Source organism: Marmota monax, unplaced genomic scaffold (genome assembly GCF_021218885.2).
Source record: "Marmota monax isolate L192 unplaced genomic scaffold, Marmota_monax_Labrador192_F-V1.1 WCK01_AAM20220418_F8-fsc00018, whole genome shotgun sequence".
Taxonomy (NCBI): domain Eukaryota; kingdom Metazoa; phylum Chordata; class Mammalia; order Rodentia; family Sciuridae; genus Marmota; species Marmota monax.
The window spans coordinates 22577939-22602404 of record NW_026692201.1 but is presented as its reverse complement, the minus strand read 5'-3'; the positions used below and the strand labels follow the sequence as shown (position 1 = coordinate 22602404).

The 24466-nt window shown below is 37.7% G+C and overlaps 1 protein-coding gene across 1 annotated transcript in view; it reads left to right on the top strand.

The window, feature by feature from the left end:
* Pcsk1 (proprotein convertase subtilisin/kexin type 1) overlaps positions 1 to 24466 on the top strand; it is a 40494-nt gene that overhangs the window by 8050 nt on the left and 7978 nt on the right. The window contains exons 4-11 of the mRNA XM_046428831.2: positions 808 to 954; positions 2886 to 2962; positions 8772 to 8860; positions 11734 to 11906; positions 12881 to 13093; positions 15551 to 15651; positions 23029 to 23262; positions 24201 to 24358. Of these exons, the coding sequence (XP_046284787.1) occupies positions 808 to 954; positions 2886 to 2962; positions 8772 to 8860; positions 11734 to 11906; positions 12881 to 13093; positions 15551 to 15651; positions 23029 to 23262; positions 24201 to 24358 (1192 nt within the window). The remainder of the gene's footprint in view (positions 1 to 807; positions 955 to 2885; positions 2963 to 8771; positions 8861 to 11733; positions 11907 to 12880; positions 13094 to 15550; positions 15652 to 23028; positions 23263 to 24200; positions 24359 to 24466) is intronic.

The following is a 24466-nucleotide window of genomic DNA, read 5'->3' as shown; positions in this document are numbered from 1 at the left end:
TAGCTTGTTGAATTCTTGATTTCACCTTTTTATGAGGCTCATTCACAAGGGGAAAATCCATTCATTGACACTTTTGATTGTTGTACTTATGAATTTCTTACTGACTCCTGGTACCTGGCACTCTTCTACTGTGACTCTCACATACTTGGAAGTACACTTATTTCTGTGCTCCCTTGTTACTCAGTTTTTCTCCAATATAGCCGTACATACTATAACAGCAAAATTATTTGAAAAGAAAACCCTAAATCTCCTTTCACAGATATTTATTCTGTAAAACACTCATGCATGGAAATTGGCAATTAAGTTACAATTACTGATGAGACCACATTCTCCTGAACATTCCACATTTTTATTTTTCTTCCAGAGGAAAAGTTCTAAAACATCCATTTGCATCTGACAATATAATGAGAATTCAGTATGGCAACGGAGGCTCAGGACTTTGGGGAGATGGAAACACAGGTCATCAAATAAATCTTCAGTAGATGAAAAGCTTGAGCATGTTATTATAAAAGAAAGAAACTTAGAGGCAAACTTCTTTGAATTCATATAGTTCAAAGAGAAGTCACATAGGATGATTCATGCTTTCAACTGATTTTCCATTGGGATAGTTGGGAGAAGAGGAGAACTCTGATGATTTGATTGGCCCTACCCTCCACTTTGTTTTTCATTTCACCTAATTGCCTTCTTCTGAATAGTAGAGTGACCCAAGGTAAAAGAAAGATAGGTCTCCAGATTGGAGTTTAAGTATCCATTTTATAGCAAGCAAATCATGATTTTACCAATGCTTTCATATTTTGCTTTTGTTAGCAAGATACCAGGATGACTGCAGCTCTGCCCAAGCTGGATCTTCATGTGATACCTGTTTGGCAAAAAGGCATTACAGGCAAAGGAGTTGTTATCACTGTACTGGATGATGGCTTGGAGTGGAATCACACAGACATTTATGCCAATTATGTAAGTCTGCCATCCCGTGACTTTGACTTAGGAAGCTGTCTATAAGCAGCTTCTCCATCCCTTCAAAGGAGATGGTGCTCTGATATTAGCCCTTGGCATGGTGGCTGATGAAAGGCTTTTCTCCTTCCTTCACCCTCATTTTAGCCCAACTTGTTTTGAATTTGTTTTTTATCAGTAGACACTGGAAAACAGTGGGGCCAAGGCTTATACAAGACCACATGTGTTAGGGAAGGGAGGTGGGAGTACCTACCCCAATTAATTGAAAGTCATTTATTGGATTAAAAAATTGTGGGGTGGAGATACACACACACACACACACACACACACACACACACAATGGAGTTCTTCTCAGAAATTTAAAAAATGAAATTACAGCTTTTGCTGGTAAGTGGATGGAAATAGAGAATATCATGCTAAGTGAAATAGGCCAAACCAAGAAACTCAAAGGTTGAATATTTTCTATTATAAGCAGAAATTAGAGTAAAATAAAGGAAAGGGGTAGGAAGGAATAAGATTATCTAAAGAATCAATTAAATACAAATCAATGGATGACCAAAGGAATTCTAGTGGAGTGGAGGGAAAATGGAAAGAGAAGGAAGGTTGAAAGGGAAAGGGGGGAGGGGAAAGGGGGAATCATGTACCAAAATTGACTTCCAAGCATGTATGAGTTTGTTGGGATGAATTCAACTATAATGTATAACCATAAATCTATAATAAATAATAATGATAATATTTATTGCCATGGGAAATACACACACACACACACACACACACACACACATATATATATATATAATATTATGTGAAAGAGCAAGTTTAAAATGGAATATATATAGTGTGATCCTACTTTTGTAAAATAATTATAAAGTTTGCTGAATAAGTGAGTGGAAAAAAGTCACTCAGAGTATGAGCCAGCCTTCTTTGGGGAAAATAAAGCAACCAAATCAAGCCTAATGTCTGCGATCATTTTCACAGTTTTCTTCTCATATCCTTTATGGGTTAATATCCCTGACACTATGAATGTTATTCTTTCCATGCAAATTCAAACAGAATACTACGCAGTGTGAAAATGCCAAGTAAGAAAGGAAAGCTTTACTAGAAATTAGAAAATAAGTAATTTAAAACTATATGCTAAATTGTTTAGGAAGTTTATAACTTGAGCCCAATAATATATCTTAGGTCTTTATGTCAGGGTGGTGGACATTTCATCTATAAGATTGTCTTTTGTCTTTCTCTCATCCTTTATACCTATCTGGCATTCCCCAGTCACTGCTCAAGCCAAAGAGCAAAGGAAAAGGGAAAAAAAAAAGAGATGAAAATAGATTATCACAAGGTAGTAATTGGGGAATATTGAAAGACATGGAAAATACTGAGAAGTAGCAGTAGTGGTGAAAGAATTCCTACATGGAAGACTTTAAGTGTGTCGATTTGGTTGGAAAGGGGGGTTGGACCTGGAAACTGGTTTCAATTTCAAGCACATTCTCTTTTATTAAATTGCATTTCCTTTTAGGGAGAGGCTGAAAGAGACCATATGGACCTGAGCCTCAACTCACTGCCCCTATTTTCATCTAGTCATAAGATACAAGAGTCAAAGTGTCACTAGCTAGTTCTATGGCTTTAGTTAAGTCATTCAACTTCTCTGGGACTCACTATTCTCATTTGAAAAAATGAGATGACTAAACCCAGTAAACTGATTTTTTTCCCCCAGCTCTGTCAGCTTCTATGAGCTAAGGGCTTTGTAATGCTCACTGAGAGTTGGATGCTGGCTGTCTTTGCTGAGCTCATCATTGCTGTCCAGTTTGTGTGTATAATAAATGTTCTGTGACTAGGCTAGAAACTATCTGCCCAAATGGGAAGAGGCAATGGAGAAGACTCAGGAAGTGCTTTTTTAAAAAAATGATGCTACAGTGTTATTTTTATTGTCTCTTTAGGATCCAGAGGCTAGCTATGATTTTAATGATAATGATCATGATCCATTTCCCCGATATGATCCCACAAATGAAAACAAGTGAGTAAATGTGCATTTGGGGGGGAATAAAATACCTTAAAATGTTTTTTATCTTGTTTGAGAGAATTATACTATAAATTTGGTCCACACTTCAGCTCTCAGGAAATGTTAATATACATCATCCATATCGAAATACGTTGTTGCTTTTAAAACCAAAGCTTCTGTTTTTATATTCCTTTTAGATTCTAGAACAATAATTAAACTTCATATTTACAATATTCTCCTTCTTATATTCTGAAATTCTTCCATCATGTGTGACTGAATACTTACAGCTTCAGAAAGAATGCTTGGGACATAAAGGGTACAAACTTTGTGTTCTCCCTGTCTCCTATCAATTCCTCTGTGAATCTTTGTGCTATTAGCAATATACTGAATATTAGTCATGAACAGAAATATATATGAATAAATACATGCGAATAAATCCCCACAACTTTGTATGGTGGTTAAAACCACCCTCATCAGTTCCCCAGTAGAGCCTGGCCAGATAACAGACAAGAGAACTGCAGCTGAGGTCTGGCCCCAAATCCAACACAGTTTCCAGGGCTTTGAAGCTGTTAGTAACCTGCTCCAAATTTCTACTGGTCATAAAGGCAAGGGAAAAGAAAAGAAACAACATTGGACTCCTAGATTATTATCTGCTCATTGCAGCCACAGAGATGAGGGAGGCCATAAGTCAGTCCTTTCAAAGCAAGAGGCCAAAGAAAGAGCCAGAAGCTAGGGACTTTTAACCCTCTTTCCTAATACCAGAGAAATTTCATCCTCCAGGCATGTGGTCTCAAAGTGTCCATCCCTTTGTGGGAATTCATCTTTATCCATACTGATATCTCTCACAAACCCATGGAGACATTCAAACTTTCCTTTTCATTTTCCCCACCAACAAGAGTTCACATCAAAATAAACCAAATCCAAGGTCAAAATTAGGGGTTTGTTCTGTAAATGGTGATGGAAAGAACAAAGCAACTAAAAAGCTCTTGGTAGTTGTTACACAAAGTACTTCCCTTTTTCTTTGATAACTGTCTACTGATTCTTTTTTTTTTAATATTTTTTTGGTTGTAGATGGACACAATACCTTTATTTTGTTTATTTATTTTTCTGTGGTTCTGAGGCTTGAACCCAGTGCCTCACTTGTGCTAGGCAAGCTCTCTACCATTGAGCTACAACCCCAGCCCTGGATTCTTTACCAATATGGGTTAGTCAAGTCAATCTCTTGTCTGTCTCTCTCTCTCCCTTTCTTTCAACATGTGGACAGAGCATTAATATTTACCTAAAGTTCTTTCTCGCTTGGATGGTCTTCACTCCAGAAGGCCACCATACCCCAGAAGGGAGGCTGGGCACATGGACTTGACTTCAATGTCTGGGTGCATATTTCATATTCCTTTCTGGAGGGGTAAAAGGTACAACTTCTTTAAGTACCATACATTTCTTCAAGGATATGAGTAAAGAGTTTACCATTAATATCTTTAGAGATTAGAACATTCCAGTAACAATATAATAGGAATCACTGGTAGGGCACTCTTGAAGGACAGTGAAAGTGTCTCTGGAATGACAGCAGGGCCCCTGGATAAACTTTTAGCCACATTCCTAGGTCAGGATAGTGCAGAGCCAGCAGGAACACTTGCTCTTTTGGAACACAGCCTTCTAATGTCAGCCTAGCTGATAGTTACTACTTGCTAATTATCAGTGTAGAGCATGACCTTGAGGAAATCATTTACCTCACTCTGCCTCTACCTTTTTTGTGTCTCCTAAAATTGGAGTTAAGGCACCTACACCCCAAATTTCTGAAAGGAACTTCCTAAGTAAATGAGAAAGAAGTACATAGAATTCATGGACACCTGCCTTAGAATGGGGTAAAAAACAATAGCTTTTATTTCATTGGAATATTTATTATAATAATAATAATAGCTTTTATTCTACCCTGTCATTAAGACCAACAGGAAAATCTGCTTGGAGAAACATGGGTGCAGCCAAGAAGACTTAGCTAGAGATGTCAGCCTCTTTTTTAGTTAATGTATCATCTTCTCAGGTAGATCCTGGGTGTGGTCCCAGGATCCAATGGGGTGATAACTTGTGTAGTGGCTGCATAGTAAGTAAGTGAATACTTGGTGAGATAATATTTTCTGGAGTGTTCCTTGTCAAAATAAGAGGGACTAAGACCTTGTGTTAGTCATGTTGGCATTACTGTAACAAATATCTGAGATAAATGAACTTAAAAGAGGAAAAGTTTATTTGGGCTCACAGTTTTGGAGCTTGTATTCTGTGGTCAGTTGACTGTTGCTTTTGGGCCTGTAAATTCAATTTATCAAAGTAGATAGTGAGTGATACCACAAGCTGCTCAATTCATGGTTACAGAAAGCAGAGAGAGAAAGAGTACATCCCATAGTCCCTTTGAAGGCATGCCCAAAGTCACCCAGAACCTCCCTTCTTCCACCATCTCCCAGTAGCACCAAACTGGGGTCAGAGACTTTAACACATGGGCCTTGGGAGATTGTTCAGATCCAAACTATAGCAGACCATCTTCTTCCCTAACCACAAAAGGAGGATTCTCCAAGAACAACATTTATAATAGCTACATTTTCCCCAACTCAGGGAGCTCCAAAATCTCTATATAAGCATTTCCTGCTGTGGACCTTCCACATGGCGTGGAGTTAACATGGCATAGCCCAATGGTTAAGAACAGACTTTGGATCTTGATTTCAATCAAATCTTAGATCTTCCAGTTAACCATCAAACTATCTTTCATAGATTATTTAAATTCTTTCTGCTTAGGTTTTAATCCTCTTTTGAAAAGGGATAGCTATTGGGTTATTATGGGGATCACATCAGCTTGGACACTGCCTGGTACATAGAAAAATAATCAAATGACTATTGAGATAATGATAATGATGATGAAGAAGATGATAATGAAGATGGTGATGATAATGATAATGACAAAGATGACGAAGATGATGTCAACTATGGCATCTCACATAGCAACTGAGATAAACCTTATTTCAGTGAGAAATCAGAATGACTGGAGTAGTATCTGATAGGAGAAGAAGGAGAGACAAGTCAATTTTCTGAGCAAATTCAGAATCTGCTATTCAAAAATGACACAATGAGCAACTATCAGTGTCCTGTTGACTATCAACCAAAAAGATAGCATCCCTATCATTTATCAGAAGATATAATAAAAAATAGAGTCACTCTTTTAGCATGTTATCAGGCATAAATCCCTAAGATTTAGAAAATGAATGGTCCCATTTTGTTAGCCTTTATAGCAATAGGAGATCTATTATCTCCCAATTCCAATGGCATTATCTCTCCCAACACTTCTATTGCTGCTGTTCTTTATTACTATGTAAATCAGACTAACAGAGCCATATTTAAATGCTCCTCTGTAAATCAAAAGAGGAATCACTAAGTAATAAAATTATAAAAGTACAGGTAACTCTTACTATTAAGCTGGCATGAATATGCATTCAGTATTTCAGTATTTCAACACCAATTATAGATTATTTTCCTAGTTAAATAGCATGTGTAACAGGGATATTTTAACCAGAATAATAGTAGTCTTTAAGTATCTTGTAGAATAGTTTTTAAAGATCAATTTGTTTAAACGCCAGTTACTACCATTGTTCTAAGTTAATGGAGGGTTCGTTTATCTCAGCTCCTGACTTAGGAAAGAAAAAGAACTGTGGGTCTATGAAGAATGACACAGACATACTTTGATAAGGTCTTCCCTATTTCTCAGTATGTGGAGGTGGGAAGTGAGGATGAGAAGAGAAAAAATAATCAAGCTATATTTGTACCATGATCCTACTGCTACTTTTTATTAGAAAATCCATTCCTATGTGTACTAGTACATAAAGAGATAAATAATAGGGAGTGTCACATTACATTTTTTTTTTTTTTTTGGACAGAGGCACAATGCTGGAGATGTTTGTCAACAGACTGAGTTTATTGGCTCAATCTGGAAACTTGCAATTTTGCTATCCTGAGCCCTGTCTCCCCTCCTGTATAGATGGAGATACAAGCAGTGGTGACTCAGAAAGCACCTTTCTCAGAGGATGACAACTGAATTTCTCCCTTTAAAAAAGACAAAGAGCTAATCTCTCAGCAAAGTATTAGGTGTCTTCTATGTGTTCCGATGTGTACACATTTTTCAGAGAATGGTCAGGACATTTTCAGTGGCAAGGGAAAGAATCCTAACTAATAGATTAAATAAAAACAGGGGCTGACAAATTTTTCACCCAAGGGATGCTGTAGCTTGCAGTGTTGCAAGATCCAGGAGCTCAAATAAGGTGTCCTTAGGACAGTAACCCATGATTTATTTCCATTCCCTGGTTCTGCTTACCACCACTTACTTACTTTACTTCTCAATATAATATTGCCTGGCAGCAAGAGTTGCATGGCTCTCCTAGAACTAAAACTCAAGATTTCCAAGAAAGAATGCAGTTCTAATTCCTAGCATCAGCATCAATCTTTGAAAGCTGTCTGAGAGAAGGGTCCTTAGTACAGAAAGAATCACAAGGAGTTAGGAGGGCTGTTTCCTCAAAAGGGAAAAATGCTAGCATTCAAAAAAGAAGCAGATGTCTGCCTCCAGGAGGAACACCTTGAATTATGGAAAACTGTATTGCTCTGACTTGAATTCCTATACACTATTAAGATGAAGAAGCAGGAATATTTTTTAGTGGAAAGAGACCAGAAAATCGTCTTTCAAACTTCATGAAAAAAAAAAAGATAAATTAAGCAGAATTATTTTGGATGGCCCAGTCAACCTAGGATATTAGTATTCCGTGCCAGGTGGAATTAATAGATGGCTAGTGTAGCATTGTCTACCATTGGTGATGTCTGGCATTGTGGCTCAGAGGTAGTCCTTCCTTTTCTTCCCTCTATATCAGCATATCTGATCAGTGACCCCACAAGTCACCAGGGGCTTTCACACTACTCCCAGGTGTTTCCACAATGGAAGAAATTCATAAAATGAGTTCACATGAACATATTCTTACTTATTGGCCTTCCTGATTTGAGCTGGTGATGGAACAAGAGAATTATTATCACCAGAATTTCAGAATGGATGCTGTAGTTCAGGTGGACTTAGGCATGTTTTAGAGATGGATTTCCCCAACCAAGTATTCTGAAATCATCAATTGTCATCTTTGTTGATTGAAAAACAAGTCTTTTTTAGGCTTCTGGCTATCGTCAGAGTTGTGAGAGTTCCCTGTTTTTCAATTAGTCTGTCATGTCCTGAGAAAATGTCAGAGTCTTCTTAGTACCAGAAAATCCCTAGGAGTCTTATTGTGATATATGGTTAGAGGAGAGAAGGGGAGGGCTATGGGGGATTCTTCTGTCATATTTTACTAGGGCTAGTCCAGGATAACCTAATCCAGAGTAATCACTAGGAGGGAATTTGAGGTGCCATTTCACTACCAAAAAGTAAGAGGAAGAAGTGGTGTCTGAGGCATTGCTCCTGAATGAAAGAATTCTCATTGCAGTATCAATAGTTGCACTTTTTGGGCCCTAAAATATGCCAGGCACTGTTTTAAGTACACTACATAAATATCTCCTGCAATTTTCACAATAACCCTTTGAAGATAAGTGATTGACCCAAGTCACACCACTGGTTAGTACCAAAACCAGAATTTGAACTCACAATACTTTGACCCTAGTGCCTGTACCTTTTATCTGCACATAATTTTTTATAATACTGGTTTAAAAAGTCAATAAGAAGTCTGACAAAAAGCTAATATATTCATGTACCGTGGATTCACATGCAAAATAAACATTTTTCCTTAATTAAGGTTTATAATTCTTACTTTTTAATCCTCAGACATGGGACCAGATGCGCAGGAGAAATTGCCATGCAAGCAAATAATTACAAGTGTGGGGTTGGAGTTGCATACAATTCCAAAGTCGGAGGTAAAGTTCCTGTAGTTGGGCACTTTAAGTTGAAGCTTGCATTACCTGCTGAAAATGGGTAAAGGAGACATTTCAACTACCAGAGGAAGAAATGCATTCTGTGTAAAATTTGCTGAAGGACTAAGGGTGACTTGTAAGCCAATCAATGGATCTAGATTCCTAGAAAATGGATAGCTGAATATAGCCTATACATCTTCACAGGGAAAATAATATAATTGTTCAATAGCATTTGAATGAAATCTAATTTGTTCTATGTTCTGATTTAGGAGGGATATTATTGAACACTTTCTAATGGAACAGAATGAGGAAGTAAATTTAAACAGACATTCCCTGCCTCTCAATTCTGTATATATTTTTTTCATTTTGTACCAAAGAATAGCTGCAGAAGAAAAAAAAAAGTAAAGCACATACACATTATTTTAGCCAAAGGTTACCTTTGATGACAAATATATGTAATCTCTATTTGTTTTAGTCAATTTTCTTATGGGGAAAGCCCACTAAGTTAATTGGGGGACATTTTAATTAAAGAAACTATATACATGAGTTAGAGGAAACCAACAATGGAATAACAAATACTGATCCTATTACCTTTAGGCCCAAGGGAACAAGGAGAAGGAGAGTCAGTGGAAAGCAGGGAGAGAAATTTTTGGTCAGAGAGAACCACTGAACAGGAGCTTTGCCCCTGTACACACCAGGAGCTACATCCAGGCAGGGAGGATCCGGGGAAATAAGACCTCACTCTCTTCTTAGCCCACCTTTCCACTGGTTTCAGAGAGCCCTTTTGATATGGTGGATGTTCTAATAGAGCAGAGTAGGGAGGGAATCTGCAGGGACAGAGAAGATAATAATTGCCCTCTCCCTTTAAGCTCGTCCTGCCTCAGGGTTTCAGGATGATTAGGTTATGGATTCCTTTTTGAAAACCCAAATAAATATTCAGGATGTATATTTATTTGGTTTCTAAAAAGAAATCCATATCCAAATTCAAGATATAACTAGAGTTTAATAAGTTTTTATTATAATTGACATGCTCTACAAGTTACCTTGTTTGTAGTGATAGTTTTTGAAAACCAAACTAATCTCAAGCTTTATTGTACAACTGTAAAAGTCAGAGATAAGAAGACTATAAATGGGGGATGGATATGGTTGATATATAGGTATCATATACATGTATATATATCACTAATACATGAGACTCATATTTTAAGCATCATTCTTGATTCTTTTGATTATGTCCTCTCAGAGTGCTGTGCTAATTCAAATAAAATGAAAGCAGACACAAAAATTATGTAATCAACTAGAAAAAGAATTTGCTTTTCAAGTTCTAATGAATTAAACAGCTATAGTTTATTAAAGAATCACCTGATACTTCATTTTTTCAGTGAAAGAATCATAAGAAAATTTCTTAAGGTGACAAAAGCTAGTTGTGGCAGTGTAGAACTGAAAAATAATACTTCTGATTCAGACCCTTTTGATTGTTTTCATTAGTACAGTCTTTGATGGTCTAGCCCCAATTTGAATAATAAATTTCATTTTCTAGGTACCACCATCTGTCAATCACTTACCCTACCTACCTATTATAAGTAGTGTATTCTGTGAGTAACAGGATAGATTTGGGTCCAGATTTTTAGAGTTTAAATCCTGGTCCCCACTTTTAAATAGTGTGGTCTTGGATAAGTCAATGTATCTCTTTGTTCTCAGTCCCTTCACCTATAAAATATAGAGAATTATACCATTATTATATATACCATTATCAATTATATACCATTGATAATGGTAGTTGTAAGCATAGAAGAGTACATATGTCTAATGCCTATGTAATGGTGACTATGTAATAAATATCCTCAATGCATATTAGCTCTTATTATCATTAATATTTTACAGTTGAAGAAACTGAAGTACAACAATTAGAAAACAGAGCTGGGTTATTTTTTCTTTTTCTTCCAAATGCATGCTTAAGTAACTATCTGCTGTTGTTGTTTTAACAAATATGACTTTCACTGATCATGTCAGTTATATGTTGTTTTACTTTGGTTCCATAATGAATAATAGTATGAAAATCTAAGGCTGTGAGCTCCATTGCATTATTAGCCTGAAATTGCTTTTCCCTTCCTGGCTCTTGAATTCATGAGTCTGATGATGGCCGACAGCCTGTTGGAAAGCACAAAGAGCTACCATGTCTGCCTTCTCCTGATGAAAAATGATTCCCCCTCAGGAGTGAAATCCATGGCAATGATTTCATCCTTGAAATGATTTAGAAGAAAAGGAAGCATGTTCCTTTGCAAACACATAAAAGAATGGCCTCTGGGTTATTTTTAATCAGTGCTTAGAAACAAGAGTTCTTTCCCTATTTGTTAGTTTCCTATTGTGGACAGATCTTTTCAATCTGCAGCTTCCTGTACGGGGCCTTTGTATGGCACAGACTGGGCCATAGCCACTCATGTACACTCATGAGCAGGTGTGTTGAGGGAGGGCTGTTGATGGTTTTTCCTGAAACCTATTAGGTGATTTTGTTGGGGTGGTGGAGGGTAGGAAGACATTTGTAATTGCCAGCAAACATATCCATTCCTCTTATCCAAGAATGCTACTCCCTTTCAACCTCAGGGGTATTACTGGGAACAGAGCCTTGGGTGGGACAAAAAACACAGCTGTTTCAAAGTGCACAGCATTATCTCTAAAGGGCAGACAAAAAAAGTTTACAGAAGCACTGACATTTCCCTTCCTTTTGTGTTGTCAGTAGCTGGGTCACAGGTGTTGGGAACCTCAGGGCTTATCTTTTTTTGATTCTTTTGAGAGTCCTTTAAAGATATGAATTTTAAGGCCATCGTGTTTTTCAGTATGTATATATCTTTGTGTTTATTTTCTTCTCTGATCAGGCATAAGAATGCTGGATGGCATTGTGACTGATGCTATTGAGGCCAGTTCAATTGGATTCAATCCTGGACATGTGGATATTTACAGTGCAAGCTGGGGCCCTAATGATGATGGGAAAACCGTGGAGGGTCCTGGCAGATTAGCCCAGAAGGCTTTTGAATATGGTGTCAAGCAGGTGAGATGTTTAACCCAGATGCATGAGATTAAACCCACCTATTAGGATATGAGAAGGGAAGAAGACTCAGGTTATATGGAAAGAAAGACTGACAAATTTCGTGACACAGCCCTTCACAATTTTAAATGCAGTTCGAGAACCAAATCATTTCTCAGGGATGGAAGTTCAGAGTTAAGAGAATTTCCCTGCTTGGGTCTGACATTGAAGAAAAATTCATTACTTTAGGATATTTACTTTTAAATCCTTCTAGACAATTTTCCTTTCTCATTTTTCTGCTACTTTGGGTCTTTCACTAGGTAAGCTAATACCCAGATTCTGAAAATGCATTCTTGAATACAGCAACCTGCTTCCTCTGGCTCAGCACACACCCCTGCAGTACTTGTGCATCATTTGTCACTTGGGTTTACTGCCTTCTTTCACAGATTCTAAGCCTTGAACTCTACAGGATGAGAGTAGAAACTTCGGAGAGCACAAATTGAAAAATCATAGAAAGAGTGGCCTTGACGAGTTACATTCAATTGAAGAATTCCTTTTAAAGCAGCTGCAAAGCAGATCTGAATAATGCCTGATTTTGTCATTCTATCAGTCAGCCAGAAGATTCAGGCAGAAAGAAAGAGGAAGTTCAAAGATTCGAGTGCAGTGACATAAGCCAAGAGAAGAGTGAAAAATTACTAAGGAATGCTGAAGTCCAGATTATGAATCTGCAGAATTAAAATAGAAAAAAAAAAGTGTTTGCTCAGCCCCACTCCAGAAGTGGCCCACAAGACCAGAGGCTTGAAGGGCCAGAGTCTAGTGATTTATAATACAGTCTCATGAGATTTCCAGTGTGCCTGCTGGGGACCTAGGGTTAAATACAAATCCCCCAAATTTGTCTCTGAGAACTTCACGAATGCATTTGTTGGGGATTTTAATGGGGTTTAATAGTGACCTCAGTAGATAATAATAGATGTTGTCCATTTCGGCTTTTCCTTTAGGGGAGACAAGGGAAGGGCTCCATCTTCGTCTGGGCTTCTGGGAATGGGGGGCGTCAGGGAGATAACTGTGACTGTGATGGCTACACGGACAGCATCTACACCATCTCCATCAGCAGTGCTTCCCAGCAAGGCCTATCGCCCTGGTACGCTGAGAAGTGCTCCTCCACACTGGCCACCTCCTACAGCAGCGGGGATTACACTGACCAGCGAATCGTATGTTGCTTTTGTCTAACTTTCTCTGCCTGGGGAGGAGAGCACACCTTGCACTCACAATGATCCTCCTAACTGACCTTTGGTGGAATTGATTTGCTTAAGTTTGATGTCTCTGTCGGGAAGACTCATGCTTACTCACTTGCAAGGCTGGCATATATTGGGAAGTTTTCTCTCCAGAGATAATGACACTTCTGCCAAGATGATCTTCCCTCTCTGTCATTTTAAAACTCAGCCCTGAGAAGTCACCAAACCTGTCATTACACACAGCTGAGACTCTAAATGTCTTTTCTGCTTGTCTGATGCTTCCCTGGAAACAGCCTGAAAAGAGATTTCAGGGTTGTAGGGGCTTTATCACCCTTGTACTTGCTGATCCTTTAATAGCAGGGATATAGACTGACTTGCCCTTTAGCAAATGATAAAAATACAGAGTCTACATTGGAGATGTCTCCGAAGAACAGACGGCCTGCAGGAAAAATAACCGTGTCAGTTTCCCCTGAGGTGAACTCCTCAGCCTCTGGGTCCAAAGCTCAGGCTGTATGCTCAGAGAGCTCCTCCAGCCCACGCTTGCTTGTGCCTTCACCTCCATGAGTCACACTGCCAAGAGCGATTATTGGATCTCCCTTCAAGGGCACAAAGATGAAGGGCCATTTCTAGGTTTGGGGAACAAAGAGAGGCACTTTTAATTTAAAAATTTAAAGTCTCAGATTTAACTCTGGACACATAAAGAACCCACTAGCTAAAGTATATAGGTCCTAATCTCAGTAAAATAGCAGGGCATGATCCAATTAGATTGTGGGTGACTGCCATAATAATTACTTCGAAATGCGTGCACAAGTCTCATTAATGGCATCTTAGCAGAATTGTCAACACTAACGTCTTCTTCATACAGGATCACTATTTTGTAACTCTGCTGTTTCTGCAACAGTTTAGGCAATAATGCTGTGTGGTCTCCACTTGAAAGCACTGCCCTCCCTCTCATGTCATCTTCAGTTACTTGAATAATAGGCAGTGACATTCAACCCAATGGTTCTTTATGGCAGGCGCAATTCATAGCCTTTGAGACAGGCGTATCAGACATCTGCCCCACTTGTGTTCAGAGTCCCCTGGGTCTTGCCATTTCCTTGGGCATACACAGCTGTCTTTAGAAAATGGCCTGTTATACCTTTTAGAATCACCATTTGATAGACTGCTCTTCATCTGGGCCACCCTGTACCAAAGAAGGGGGAAGATTTTCCACTTTCATAAAGATTCCCCCCACCCCAAACCAGCCCTGGGAGAGACAGCTGGTGGATTCTATTTGAGACAGTTGCAGTAGAGGAGACTTTTCTTATGCAAACCTCTTCCTCAGCACAGTCATCTCTGGGGGCTTATTTGCGTCAACAGGTAAAAAGGGCAACTTTGCTTCCGTTGCTCTCTGAGGAGCAGAGCCACCATAACTTGAGAAATTCAGAGACTCCAAGCAGGAAGCCAAAGGAGGTGATAATAGAACAAATTATTTTTTTACACCTCCCTCCCACACATTGAAATCTCTAGCTAAGAACTGTAGTGCTGTAGCCTGGGTGGGGGTGCCTTGTTAGTAATTCTTTGGCTCAGCTACTTGTTAAGCTAGCAGTGCAAGGGTTCTTAAAGCAGACTGAATGAAAGTCTTTCTGCTTTCTTCCCTTTATCTCTGTAACCTTCATTACCCTAAAGAAAGCCTACATAATTCCTGATATGCAATAATATTGCATTTCCTAGGCAGGATCTCACTCAAACCTCAGAATAGGAGTCAGGAAATGTAAATATCATTTTACAGATGGGGAGCCAAGTGACATGCCCAAGGAATACATCTAATACATAGCAGTTCTAGAATGTGAACCTAGAACTAATCCAACACTTTTTCATTTTTAAAACACACCATTTTCAACAAAGTGCAAATGGAGACACTAACCCAAAGATGTCAAATCTAGTCCCAGAGCATGAAAACTACACACTAAGCAGATCCTGTGCAAGTAGCTCAAGATCAGGATGGCTTAACATCCTTGTGCTGAAGAGGCAGCTAAATGTTAGTCCAAAGGGCAAAAGGAGTTTTATATGAGGCAGAATTTCTAAATATTACAGACCAAACACAATGGACCTGATGATTAATGGGCCAGCATGATTCACAGTGATGTCAAAACAGTTCCTTTTTTATAGACAGCGCTTCATTTGGGAATCTCAGAAGAGAAAATATTCATAGTGGGAGTACTTCATCCCCCGAAAAGGCATCTTGCTGCCAGAATTGTAGACAAGTTGCATATAGAGGAGAGGGAACTAAAATATCAGCAGATGGCAAACATCCGCTCATGGTTTAGAGGAGGAAGTAGGGAATCGAATCAGCTGAGTTTCCTGGTCATAGCAGATGCAGACCTTGGTGTGGTTACCTTGTCTCACACTTGTCATATGTCCTACCTCTCTCTCCTCCCTATTACCATCCAGACAAGTGCTGACCTGCATAACGACTGTACTGAGACCCACACGGGCACCTCTGCCTCTGCACCTCTGGCTGCTGGCATCTTTGCTCTGGCCTTGGAAGCAAAGTAAGAACCAGAAATCTTCTAATCACCTTTACTGAGGCTGCTTCTCCTTGTTAGTAATACTAGTTATTTCCTGAATACATGGTTACAGTAGAAATTTTGGAAAACTACAAAACAGTAGTAAAGATAAGCTTTCTTCCTGACACTTTGAGATAACTTTTGTCAGCTATCAGTGTAGATTAAATACACATATCTTACAAAATTAAGATTCTGTTATGCACATTATTTTGTAGTTGTTTTTATAATACATCCTACAACATATTAAACATCCATCCATGCTTTCTCACGTCCAAACCAATATTCCTTGACCTTTATAAATTCATGTTGCCTCTCCAAGTCCTGTTCCCTCTAACAAAGAGGTCTTCTTCTCCATCAGGCAGAATTTGATTCAAATAATTTCCTGTGGGTGTTAGGAATAACAATATTACAAAACATTTTTTTCAGAATAAGCTAGTCTTGGAGTTAATGTTACTATTTCAAGGGACATGAGAATTAAAGATAGAATTTTCATCTTTTCATAGTATAAATAGCAAATTATTAAAGTCATCTAATCAAGCTTAAACACTCTTGTCCATAAAAATTTGTTGCCATCTCTGATAAATTTCTCAGGGTAAATGCTCAGATTGTGAATTTCTGGACCAAAACGCAGGAGTGTTTTAATGCTTTTTAATACTTTTCAATAAATTGCTACCTTGAAAAACTATATAATTTTCTATTCACACCAGGAGTATATATTTGGAAGTACCAATTTCCAAAACCCTTGCCAAACTACTTTTATTATCTTTTAAAATGTTTGCTAATTGGATAGGTGAAAATAGAATCTCATTTTTCTATGCTTTTGTTTAATTACTAAAGAAACTCAATACTTTGTCATGTAGTTATTTGTCTTGGCCATTTGACTGCTTCTTTATGGCCTTCATTTTGTTTAATGAAGAAAATCTATCAGTATTTTATCAATTTGACATTTACTTTTTAATTTATTTATAGGTCATTTTTAGTCTAATGAAGTTAGAATGTAAATAGACATGTTTGCCAGTCTGTTACTTTAAAGCTACTTTCTTTGCTTTAAAGCTCAGAAAAATCTACACAGCCAAAAACTGGATTCATTTGTCTTTTATTTTGGTTCCTTTGTCATACTTAAATTCTAAATCTCCTGGAATTTCTTTTGGTGTAGGATGTCTGTTTTCCCCCAAAATAGTTACTTCAACAATCTAATACTTAATAATGAATAAGAAAACTAATCATCTTATATGACAAATCACAGATTTTTTATTTTTCCTTATTCCTACTTCCTGCTGTTGTGTGGCGACAGCAAGTCTTGTAAACTAGTATTGTCCTTCCCAGTAAGAAGGTTGTTCTAGAAGAAGGTACACTTTATCTCTAGAGAGAGGACAATGCAGTCTCCTCATGCCATGTTCAGTGAACTATGTTCACAGGAGCAGTGGAACAGAACATCTTTGCCTTTGCCACAACTGAAAAGCCCAGAAGTTGCCGAACCTTTGTCCAGGAGAGGCCAGCATAGCTCTAGGAGCCTTGGGGCTCCCGGTGGTAATGTGGTATAGTTCCTGGGTATCTCAGCAATGGCATAGCCACAGTGGCTAAGCAAGACAGTCTGCCAAAGATCTTACAAAGAGTCTAGCTGCTTGGAAGGACTGAGATGTTTGATGAGGAAAGAAAGAAATCCAGGTACTTGATCAAAAATAGATTGGGGGGCTAACAGAAAAGCTATATTTAGAATCTGAGTTCACTTGTAATAGGGAGGGATAGACAGAAGACAAAATTCCATGAACACAAGCTATAACTGGAACCAGAAGATCCAAACCAATGTTGAAGAAAAAAATAGTCCAAGCAAGGAAATATACTACTAGTTGTCTGGCTTTAAGCAAGGTAATTCACATGTAGGGCTTCATCTGTCCAGTTGTAAAATGAATGAAAGGGTAAAACACACCAATTTTTTTCAAACGTCTTCCCTTTATAAAATTCTGAGATTTGAAATCAAAGATAAGGGTATATAGAGATAATCCAACATGACTTGTTGAGGTTGGTGGTAAAGGGTCTAAATATGAAACAGAGTATTTATGATCTCAGAATACAGATCATTAGTCACTGGGAGATGTTAAAACAAAGCCAGCCTTAAAATCATAAGTGTAGAGTCTTTCTTCTCTTCCCTACACTTGTCAGATGCATGTAAATATAACAACGAGGCCTAGCCTACTTTTGTCTAATGATGAATATGTTAGAAATAGTCATCTAGCCGAACACTTGAATAAATTCCAGTCAAAAACAGAAATTTTTGAAGTTTAATTGCTGGTTCCTAAAATGTCAAACCTTCTTTTTCTACATAAGGAGAAAATCATCTAAAGAATGACCTAGTCTCATTAATTTCATTTGTCTCTGATGAGACTTTCTAAAGCAGGGTTTGTATTGCACAAGGCTGGGTCCCTGAGGTCCATGAATGTCTTTGCAACTAAATGCAGAATTGCTTATGAGTGTGTTTGAAATTTTCTGGGAGTGGTATGTAGGTTCCACAGCATTCTGTCTATGCTATCCCAAGTGCAAATCATAAGAATTCAGTTCCCTTTATTTTTATTCAGAAGTGAGATGGACATGATCTGTCTTAACATTTATAATTTCTCAGTAAGATAGATATGATCTGACTTAATTTTATGTCTTTCTTTCCAAGTTACATAGAAGTTATTGAGATTTCTGTTCTCAATTGGATTGGATGGTTCAATTGCCTATACCAAGATTATTAGATAATAAAATCTCAATACCAACATTTCTAGATGTGTGATCAAGTTTTATATCTAGACACTCAAGATTCAGAAAATCACTTAAATAGGTACCATCCCTTAAGAATCAACTGGATGATGAAAAACTCTGAACTAAACTTATCAAGAATAATGAGATCAATATTTATCCGTTTTGTACTACATGCCATACACTTATATGTATTAATTCTAATCCTTGCAACATTCCTATAACATAGAAATTATTAATTGGATTTTATCAATGAAGTAATTGAGGCTTAGAGAAGTTGATAAATATAGCCAAAATCCCACAAAGAGATTTATACTCAGGTCTATCTGCCCCCAAAACTATGCTATCAGCAATTACACTATGTTGCCTTCACAGCCTTGGGAGAGAGGAATGTTGAGTGGATGCCTTACATTCCATCAAATAAAGGAGGGTTAAGAAGATTGAAGTAAATGAACACATATTTATGAGTTGCTCCTAAGTGTCCTGCCACACTGTGTATTAGCTGCTTTAAATGTGATGAAGGTAGAGAAATAAGGAAAGAAAAAGAGAAAATGTATTTTGGATTGACATATGTATAGGGGGATGTTTCCCTTCCCAAGAACAGTGTTTTTTGAATGCTGGCATAGATACTAGTCACCTGAGGAGTTTATTTAACATCAGGTTTCCAGATCCTATTGCCAGCAACTCAGATTCTGAATTTTCCCCTACACCCCAGGTTTTGCCATTTTTAGCAAGTACCTAGGCATTTTAATGTTATTGGTACCTTCACCTAACTTTGAGAAACAACTGCTATAAAGAACTATTTTCTACAGCCTTTTCCAGATGTCCATTAGGTACCTTAATATCTTAATAGGCATATCTTAGAGATAAATGTTAAGAAATAAATGCCTTACATCATGCCTGTGGCACCTTCGTTATTAAGTAGTGAATATACCTAAGAAAGCTGGAAGACAATCACCTTGGTCTATGCATGAAACCTCAAAAAGAATCATAATAATTTTTAATAAGGGAGAACAATTCTGAGGTGAACCATGGATCCCTTCATACCTTTGGAGGTACTAAACAAACAGGCAAGCCAATTTTCTGTTTTTATTGAAGTCTAGAAACATAGATTCTCAATAATGCATATGGAACCTTTGGGAGTGGGGGAAAAATCATAAGAAAAAAAATCTTTGTTGTTGAAAAATGTTAGAAAGGCCAAAGTAAAAAATACTCAACATCTGGACTCACCAGGGTGTGTGATTAGGCCAAACAGGTAGCCTCTACAATTTTCACTTTGGAATTAATTTTGTCTCCAGACCTACATCTCTTCTAATGAGAAACAATGCTTCAGTTCACCATTTAATTCTGTAATGCTTATTTTCTGTAAACACCCTTGATTAGCAACACAATGCAGTTCTAAAATTTTTAATTATTGTGGATGCAGTTGAGCATTAATCCACAAAGGAAGGCTGTCAGGAACAAGTTTGCACTATTGTTAACAGCTGTTTTTCATTTATGAGCTGCAAACACACAAATGAAGAATAACTCTGTTAGGAAAATGTGTTTAACTTTCCTAATTGTATGACAGTGAAGCTCTTTAAATATTTTTCAAAGACTATATAGGATAAATTTTTAAAAAACAGTACAACTTGCAATTAAATATTAAATAAATGTTCCACTTTAGAAATATAGAAAGTGTAAGCTTTGTAGTTTGATTATCAGCTCCCTGACATATACTTTTTTCATACTTTTCCTCATTCCTACCCTCTTAAGTACACCTACATACATTGAGGATACAAATGGAAAACTAGTTTGTTGCCCATTGACCACCTTGATAGGAGACTTTTTACTTAAGACTCCTTTTGAAAGACTGGAAGAAAACACACGTTTCAATAAAGTGCATTATAGGATACGATTAGGTTCTACCTTGAGAAAATAGCCATTTCTGCTCACTCAGTTAATGGTTCCTGAAGGTGGGATAACCAAAAAAAAAAAAAAAAAAACAAGAGCTAAGAAAAGGTATGTATGGAGCTGGGTTGTAACTCAGTGTTGGAGCACTTGCCTTGCACTTGTGAAGCACTGGGTTTGATCCTCAGCACCACATAAAAATAAAGATATTGTGTTCACTTCTGACTAAAAAAAAGTTTTTTAGAAAAAGTGTTTATAATATTAGGCAGATAGAATATCTGAACAGTAAGGAATTCTAGAGACTGTCATATTCTACCCTTTCATATTATAAATGAGTTAACTCAGGCCCAGAGAGATAAAGTAGTTGGATCACCCAGTTCTTCGATAGTAGAATGCAATTTAATGTGTTTTCTACTGCTCCCTATTCTGACCCCATGATTTGAAATGATTTATAATTGTCTTAATTGGTCATATTGTGTAATCTTTCTACCAGCTCCTGTTATTTTCACTATGATACAGAACTGACTAGACAGATTTTTTTAACTATGAAAGTCATGCCCTATTCTTATAATTATTTATTTATTTAGGCAACAGGTAGACATGTAAATAGGTAAGTAGATATGTAGGTAGGTAGGTAGGTAGGTAGGTACAGGAGTGTTCTACCTCTGAGCTACATTCCCATCCCTTTTTATTTTATATTGAGTCAGGGTTAAGTTACCCAGGCTGGTCTCCAGCTTGGGATCCTTCTAACAGCCTCCTGAATATCTGGGAATGAAACTTGGTTATAGACATGGACCACTGTGCACCATTATCCTCAGACATTTTGACTAGTAGGTTTGAGGTGGGACTCTAAAATTTTCATTGTTTACCAGTGTTCCAGTTGCTTATGATACAAGTGGTCTGGGATTCCCTGAGAGTCACTGAGCTGGAGTCCTTCTATGGTCTCCATCAATCATTCTCTGGAGTCAAGTAGGAATGCAGCTCAACTGAGAGTGAGCTGAGCTATCAGATGTTGGAGCAGCCCATTAAAGCAACAATACAAAATGAAAGCATTAAGTCAGTCTTTTATCACCCACTGCTATGGTATAAGCAAGAATTTAGAACCAGAGAAAGCACCAGTTAGCCTGATTCCATTTTCCCTCATGGAGCAGTGTACCAGTCATGAGGATGAGTACGGACATGAGGGTGTCTCTCTATAGAGGGAACCCTGAAGAAAAGGCTTCAGCAGTTTTTGTGGACCTTCAGGTGTGTAGGGAGAGAGGGCTTGTGGAGGGTAGGAGTAGAAAAGCACTGGGTATTGAATCAGAGCAAGGAACAGTGTCTTCAAGGTTTTTTTCCCTTTCTTCACAAGGAAACCTTGGTAAAAGTGCCTGAAGAATACCTCTGCCCAAGGCCTTAGACAAAGACACCTGGGAAGAAGGCACTCACCTACAGGAGTCAGGGTTGTACAAAATGCAAAGAGCCTGATAGCCAGGGGGCCTGAAGCCTTGACTGCTAGGCCTCTCAGAGGCTGTAATGCCCCAGTTGGGCAAATAGGTTAGCTTTGGAGGGCACCATTATCTAGTGCCTGCCAGGGAAAGACTGAAACTGCCTATGGTCTGATTTGTAATGAGGAGCTTGACTCCCATTGTTTGTACTCCCAATCCCTGGGTATACAAGGGATTGTATAATCAGTGCATTTTTTCCCCTGGGGAAAGGCAGCAAATTGAGCCAGATTCCCCCAGTGACTGGTCTACAGATTCATAGTAAGTAGGAATAGGAACCTTGAGAAGTATTTGGGTGTTATTTATTACATAATGCTTAATTGGTTAAGGGAAACAATGCAGGTCTCAAAGGCAAGGGAATCAAATGACTAATAGCAATAAGTTTTAACATTATATTCAATCTGTTTAACATAGGCACATAATCATTCAACCAACCGATATTTACTCAGCATATGCCCTTCCTAGCATTCTTCTGGGTGCTTGTTACACATCAGGGAACAAGATAGATGAGGATCTTACTCTTTCTCATGGTTAAGTTCTAGCCGGGGAGACAGACATTAATAATACACAAAACAAATATATTTCCCAGTATGTTTTAAAGTGATAAGTGCTATGGAAAAAGAAAAGGTGCAACAGGGTAAGAGCTTGGGAGTGTATGAGGAGGATTAATGTTTTAAATAGGGTGATCAAGAAAAGTTTCATCATATTTTAAAAGATTTCAATCCCTTGCCTCTCTAAGTAATCTTTATATTGTTGCTAAACTAATCTTACTAAGACTTCCAATTTTACCATATTCTTGCTCAAAAAACCTCCATGATTCCCATTCCCTAAAGGATAAAATATAAACTTTCTTTTGTGGGATTCAAGGTCCTCATTGCTAAGGCTCAGTATTTTTCATTGCCTCTTTCCTGCTCCAGCAAACCAGACTGTAATCTGATCTCACAAGTGGGCAGATGTCATTTCAAACTTTTTTTCAAGTTATATGGAAATAATTCAAAATGAGGGACAAAGTTTTATATTTCTTCAATGCAGAAGATTGAATTGAATATGTAAGACATATTTTATGGGCAGAAGTTTTCAATACTGCATTTTGGATGCCAAATAAAAGAGCACACCAATAGACACTACAATAATATTGATACAATCGCAGAAGGTAGTTCATAATTCCTGAATAAAGATGCATATTTTTAGCACTTGCTTTGGGAAGGTTATCCCTGAAAGATCCTTTGGGTCACTTCCCCTCCAGCCCAAATCTCACCTGGAGAGATATGCAGCACTTGGTTGTCTGGACCTCTGAATATGACCCACTGGCCAATAACCCTGGATGGAAAAAGAATGGAGCAGGCTTGATGGTGAATAGTCGATTTGGATTTGGTTTGCTAAATGCCAAAGCTCTGGTGGATTTAGCTGATCCTGGGACCTGGAGCAGTGTGCCTGAGAAGAAGGAATGTGTTGTAAAAGACAATGACTTTGAGCCCAGGTAAGTGTCTCCAGGAATTTTAAACAAATGTATTTAAATGTTTGGCATAATTTAATAAAAGCCTAAATTTTACTTGTGCCTATCCTTCTAAACCATTGGAGAAGGAATTTGCCAGTGTTCTCCATGGCTTTTCATGGGGGGTTACTGAGATCTATAAATCGGGTTAGCATATTTTCATTTTTTTTCCTCTACAACACCCATGACTTTGCATTGTCTAAAATGCACCATTGTTTTATGTACCACTAGGAGAAAACAATGTCAGTTAAACTGTGACCAACCAGTCATTAGCTTTAAGATTAATCCTAGACTCAAAGATACTAGACTACTCTTTAAAAATGTATCTGAGGGTTAATGAAATGAAGTACTTTTAAACCAGTGTTACCTAAAACCTACTTTTCTATAAGAGCCATAGAGCTTTGGGATTCTTCACTTTTCTTCCATATAGGATCTTTTATCCATATAGGATCTGCTTTTACACAGACCACTTTTCACTCAATGTATGTGGCCACAGAAGCAGAAACTGCTATGAATATTTTGTTATTTCTGTCAAGGCAACCATAATAATACTGAAAACCCACTCACACAAAATACCCAAGCATCAGAGGCTCGAGAGCTGCATTAGAAAGGCCTTATGGATAAAATCATAAAAACAGGGCCTTTTTGATATTCTAGTAATGGACCACTTTTAATGGATCCAAAACAAACTTTCTTGAATTTGATTCTATAGTAAGTAACATCATACTGAAGCATTTATGTTCTTTACTGTTTTCTTGTGCATGAAATTCACTTATAGCTAATCTTGAATGGGTTCTCCTCCTAACAGAGAGTGACAACAAGCCTAGCTGAGTATCTAGTGAAGTCTGATGTGTACACCTATGCATAAAATTCATGAAAAGAGACATACACTTTATTTAATACTAATTCCTTAATGTATTTAGAGCCCTGCAAGCTAATGGAGAAGTTATCATTGAAATTCCAACAAAAGCTTGTGAAGGACAAGAAAATGCTATCAAGTCCCTGGAGCACGTGCAATTTGAAGCAACAATTGAATATTCCCGTAGAGGAGACCTTCATGTCACACTAACTTCTGCTGCTGGTAAACAAACCATTTTAAAAACCATTTCTAAGCCATTTGTTTAAATTCTTAAGTGTATATCAAATTATTTCAAATCAATTATTGTTCTTGTTTGTTAATAGAATGAAA